Source organism: Erithacus rubecula (genome assembly GCF_903797595.1).
Source record: "Erithacus rubecula genome assembly, chromosome: 1".
Taxonomy (NCBI): domain Eukaryota; kingdom Metazoa; phylum Chordata; class Aves; order Passeriformes; family Muscicapidae; genus Erithacus; species Erithacus rubecula.
In genome coordinates, this window is record NC_136658.1 from 75,976,087 (window position 1) to 75,981,850 (window position 5,764).

General features: G+C 57.8%; 1 protein-coding gene across 1 annotated transcript; it reads right to left on the bottom strand.

Annotated features, from left to right (window-relative positions):
- Positions 1 to 1,465: 1,465 nt before the first annotated feature.
- PDX1 (pancreatic and duodenal homeobox 1) lies at positions 1,466 to 5,181 on the bottom strand. Its single transcript, XM_079318174.1, is given in 5 exon segments — positions 1,466 to 1,882; positions 1,885 to 1,957; positions 1,959 to 2,012; positions 2,015 to 2,052; positions 4,709 to 5,181. Coding segments are annotated over 5 exon segments (783 nt in total). The 5' UTR covers positions 5,106 to 5,181; the 3' UTR covers positions 1,466 to 1,661.
- Positions 5,182 to 5,764: the final 583 nt, after the last annotated feature.

Genomic DNA, 5,764 nt, shown 5'->3' on the forward strand with positions numbered 1-5,764 from the left:
CAGTAGATAAATTACAAGTTCAGTCCAAGTTTCCACCTTAGTGTTAGAGAAAACCCCAAAGACCTGCGCCAAGCTATTCACTCTCCCCCTCACTTTCAGCCGAGAGGCTGGGAACACCCTCTGGCCAGGGTGCGACAGGTTGTCCTCCTCATTTTCCCCCTCTCATGGCACTGCCGGGAGCGCCTGTGGCGGTCCCGAGGGATGCTCGAGGGGCTGCTGCTGCCGGGTACAAGGCAGGAACTTCCCCGTCGAGGAAAGAAGGCAGATCCGCCTGACAGACAGCAAACTGGACAGTTCCTACTTCCTTCGAACCGGTGTTTTCTGGTTTTGGCTCGGCTGTGATTTGTTCTCCCATTAGTTGGAGTCCCCGCCGTTGTCGGGACGGGGAAGCTGCTCCTGGAAGCGGGGAAGCCCCGGCCGGGCTCTCTCCCCGCTCCAGCCCGGAGCAGCCGAGCTCTCCCGCACACGGGAGAAAACAGCGAAACAGGTAAACAGCCGAAAACAGCGGCCAGGTAAAGTCTCTGGTGCTCTGCAGTGCCTCGGGAGGCAGCGGGCCCCAGTCTCTGCTCGGGTGTAAAAACAAATCTGCAGAGAAAAACACGCTGGGAGCCGCGCCGGGACGGGAGCTCATGCTGCAGAGAGGTTTTTCCTCTCCAAAGCAGAGTCCGAGCTTACGAAAGAGTTGGAAGAGAGACAGGAGCTTTTTCCCAAAGGACAATGTCCCTGGCACCAGCCCTACCACTCATATATATCACGCTGCCGGCTCGCTGCTCGCAGACCACCCGCGACTTCTTCTGCTGCATCCCTGGGCCCGCGTTCACCCCTCGCAGAGGCGAGCGGAGCCCCGCGGAGCCCCGCGGAGCCGCGGGCAGCAGCGCAGGGACCCCGCAGCCGCCGGCAGAGCCCAGAGGAAGGTCTGGCTACCTGTGCCGGTCATCGGGGGAGACAAATCCTGCCCGCAGGACATGTGGTCTTTTTCTCTAAAAAGTTTAATTTTTTTCTCTCTCTCACCCCCTTTTTTTTTTTTTTTTTTTTTTTTTTTTTTTTTTCTTTCCCACAAGCAAAAGAAAACGAAAGAAACCAGATTCCAGTTTCCAAAGAAGTAAGTAACAGTCCTGAGAGAGTCTTCGGTAGAGCCGAAGCCCTGAGGCGACTGGAAGGGACGGAGACGGCGGCGTGCCAGCCGTGGATGGTCCGGGATGCTCGCGTCCATGTCCCCGCTTTCGGACCGACGGACGCGGCGGGACTCGCGCTCCGGCCGAGCAGCTGTCCGCGGCAAGGAAGGCAGCTTCTCCTCCGGTTCTCAGACCTCTCCGTGCACCCAGGGTGGCACACGCCATCGGTGGCCACCTGAGACCCACCTTCCTCGGGGGAAGCTGTCCCGTAGGGCTCGCTGGGGCGCGGGCGGCTCGATTCCACCCCGGCGGCTCCATGCGGCCTTCCCGGGCGCTAGGGCCCGCAGCGAGCCTCTCCTCGCTGGGAACCTTACGTTCACTTCCCGGAGGAGGCGAGTTTCGGAGTGGAGGAACCGCGTTTCCCGGGAGGAAGGCGCGAGTGGATCGGCACGGCACGGCACGGCGGAGGGAAGCTGGCCCCAGCCTCTCGCCTCTTTTCCGTGTCCCATCCTTTTCCTCGTCCCGGGCCGTGGCGCTCCTCGCGGCTCACCGAGAGTCCTGCTGCCTTCTGGGGACTAGGCTGGGGGCAAGAAGGTCCCTGGTGGCTCCCGAGGAAAGGTTCCCGGCCGGGCATGCCTGGAGATCCTCCTTGGGCTGGTGCTCCCCGGAGGACACCACGCCAATCTTGCTCGGGGTCATTGCTGTGCCCGCCCCTCGCTTTTTTGTCTTCTCTTTCTTCCACTTCATGCGCCGGTTCTGGAACCAATCTTGATGTGCCTCTCGGTCAAGTTCAACATGACAGCCAGCTCCACCCGCCGCGGCCTGGAGATGTACTTGTTGAAGGAGAAAACTCCTTCTCAGCTCCAGCAGCTGCGCCCGCGTGTACGCCGTCCTCGTCCCGCTTGTTTCTCCTCCGGTTCCACCATGTAGGATCCCCCTGGAGAGAAGCGAGAGTCAGCCTGGGACCCCAAACCTCTGCGCGGGGCGGAGGATTCGCAGGGGAAGCCAGCGGGGTGAGGGGAAGCTTCGGGGAACTCTCCAGTGGTGCTGCTGGCGGCAGTCACGTTGCTGTCATTTTATTTAGAGTAATTTAATATTTTTTAAGAATTATTTTGGGTGAGCTTTTCAGGAAAGCGCCGTCTCTGAGCCAAGGGGAGAAACTCATGTGCCACCGTTTGCGTGACACTGAAAGCTCAGAAAGGCACCCGGATCCGGGGCCGCAATTGTTCAGGTTCGCGTAAAATTAAATTTAAAAAAAAAAAAAAAAAAAAAAAAAAAAAAAAAAAAAAAAAAAGGTATGAAAATAAAAAGAAAAAACTCCGCCAGACACACACAAACCAAAGCAAAATAGAAAAATTTAATCCCTAAAAAGAAAATCTCAAAAATCCCCAACGCATCTCTAAAACAAATCAATAAAAATTATAATAATTAGTGGGCCTGTCGGGCTGGCCCGGGAGTTGGACCGCAGCCGCTTCATTTGGCCAAGTTGATGAAACCTTGGGTTTCTCGTTGCCGTAAAAAGCGGCAGCAGCGGGATCGCTGTTCCCAGGGCGGCCGCCGCAGTCCTGCGTGGGCACTGGGGCTCAGGGTAATGCAGGGAGAAAACATTGAGCAGAGGGCCACGAAGGTGGGCACAAAAACTCAGGACCGCTTTTGCCAGCGTCAGTACCCCTCTGGGAACGTTTTTGGGGCTGATATCATCTACGGGGAACAGCTTTAAATAGCCAGAATGAAATAATAACCTCAGGAGAGATACGTGGACTCTCCCACCGCTCATCTTCCTATTCCCATGATTCTGTATTTATATATACAGTGTTTGTAAATGTAAACCTATGTATAAAACTTATTATGTATTTAAAATACATATTTAAATACACATATGATGTTTGCAAAGTGATGTGTATGTATCTATTTGAGTATAAAAAATAAACATTAAAATCAATGTATATATGTATAAAAATGTTGGTAAGTCTAAACCTGTGCATACATGAGTTTGTATCTGGGGGGGGAATAAAATCTTTTTCTGTTCCTTTAAGCTAAACTGGAGCTGCAGTGACAAGATCGGTCGGGCCCCGGGACAGGGTCAGCAAGCCCGGGACGAGCGGCGGAGCCGGGGCCGGGCACGGCGACTGGCACCGGGCCGGGATCGGCACCGGGGCCGGGATCGGCCGCGGCCTCCCTGGGCGCCTTTTCCTGCCAAGGGAGCAAAGCGTAAACCCCAAGGGTTTCCATGAAAAATAAATTATCGGTCCATATAGTTTGCCACATACACGGTACAAAATCTGCCGGGGTTTGGCTGTTAGCGCTCTGTGGCGCTTGGCACAACGCGGTGCCCCTTTCTCTTCCTTCTCCGGCAGGAACCCTGCACACACCTAACACCGACCGGGTCATTCACGGCCCCTGCCTGCTCCTCCAGGGACGGCTGGGGCCAACAGGCAAGAATTTTAAGCTTCCACGGAGAAAGTTTCGCTTTCCTGCTGGTTTTGTCATTCTTCGGGTACAGGAGAGAGAGAAAAAAAGCGGTGTAGTTCAAAAGTTTGGATTATTATTATTATCATCATTATTATTATTTCCCAAAATTCACTCAACTCATGGAAAACAATCTGATTTTCTCTCTCCCTCGCCCCACCTCCGCCCTGGCACCATCCCTGCCGCCGTGTTCCCGAGTGTCTGGGACAGCACACTCTTCTACCTTTGTGGGCGGGTGCGCCTCCAGGAAGACTGGGGACCGCCACCTGTCCTTCCCTCCCCCTCGGCCTGCCCCATGCAATTCCCAAACTATTTCGTGGAGATTTTAACACTCCGGTCCTTTTTCCAACTGTCTATTTGAACAAAGCCATTAATATAATATTTGCCCTATAGGCGTGACGGAGGCGCAGGACACGATAACATTGTGCAGGTAGAGACAGAAATATTGTTGGGCAGCGGAACTTTTTGCCTAGATAGAGTTTCTTCCCCTCACTGGCAACTCTATTTCGTTTGTGCATTGTTTTCCGTGCCCTGTTTTTTTCACGTGGAGAGGTGCGCTTGTGGCTAAAACCCGCCGGGAGCAGGAGGAGCGGGATAGAGGGGCCAGGAGGGGAGACGGGCTCTGCACCGGGGGAGCCGAGAGGGTCTCGGTGGCTGCCCTGAGGGCTCGGGAGCTGCTCCACGGTGGGCTCAGGGACGCGGGGCAGAGGGGCTGTCCCCTCCCGCCGGCCCTGCCTGCCGCTTCTCCGCCCGCTCCTCCTCGCAGGTGTCTCCGCGATCCGGCCCCCGAGCGCAGCTCGCCGGGACACCGTGCTGCCCGAGGAAGCAGCTCCCGGGAGGGGTCACGACGTCTCGGCTTGGCCACAATTAGTTAATTGGTGAAAAATAATTTGTTAATAATTTCTGAGGCGCAGGGAACGGTGAGCCCACCGGCTGGGGTTGTGAGTGCCGGCTCCCTCCCCGGAGTTCAACTAACACTTGCAGCCCCAGAGCAGTGGGTCTGCAGAGGCTGGCGGAGGGGAAAGGACCCTCCGAGACCTCTCCACACTACATCCGAGCGGTGGGAACAGGACCGAGAGGGACAGAAGCGGGGTAGGGGGGCAGAGGGATGCGGCGGGGCTTACCTGTCCACTGTCCTTTCCAGGCGTGCGATTTGGTGGACTTCATCCAGGCGAAAGGCACCTGCACTCGGGGCTCCTCTATAGCCCCCGTGTCCGCCCCGTCTGCGAAAGGCAGAGCGTCCTGGTGGGGAGGAGGAAGATGAGGGTGGTGGTGGTGATGGTGATGAAGGTGGGAGACCCCGGCATCCTCAGTGATGGGAGGCACCTCGTAAGGTGAAATGTCTGGCGGGCTGCCTTGCTCGAGAGCCCCTAAGGCGCTGGAATAAGGAGTCTGTTGCTGCCTGCCCATGTACAGGCAGGCGGGGGGGCTGGGGTTGTAGTCCTGCGCTTGGGCTCTCTGAAACGCGCACGACTCCTTGTAGAGCTGCGCCGAGGCGTAATACTGCTCCTCGGTGTTCATGGCGAGCGGGGCCGAGGGGGCTTGGCAGCTTAGGGACACATAGGGCTGCTCCCGCTGCCGGAGCCCGGGATGCCTCTTTGACAGCTGGCGGCCCCGCCGGGCTCCACCGCCCTGCCCGGCTCCCGCCGCCTCCCCATAGGCGCCTCTCCCCCACGTGAGCCCTCCCGCAGCCCTCCGGGGCGGGGCGCGGGCCGCAGGAGGCCACCCGGGGTGGCCCTGGTCCCGCAACCCCCTTGCTACCCCTCAGCCGGGCCGCTCCGAGACTCGCTACCCTTCTGCTGGGTGCTGCTCCCTGCTTTGGGATGAGGAGCCCCGCGGTGCTGTGCTGGCAGGGCCGGGCAGGGCTCAGGGGATTGTCCCGGTTCGCCAACTCTCCGGGACGGATGGTCCTTAAATACATCTTTCCCTCTCCTCCTCGCCTGCCCTGAAGCTGCTCATCCCCCAGTGACCCCCGGGCACGAAGAGGAAAACCCTCGGAGGGCCGGGGTAGACTCCTGGAGAGATTTAGCGGCAGGGGACTTTCGGCTGTGAGGGCATCTCGCTTAGGGATGTACGTGTCCAGGGACAGCAGGGCGCTCCCTCGGGGGTACCCGTGCTCCGAAGCCCTGGGCTAAGGCCAGCACCGGCCGGTGGGGGACCACAATGCTATCACCAGAACG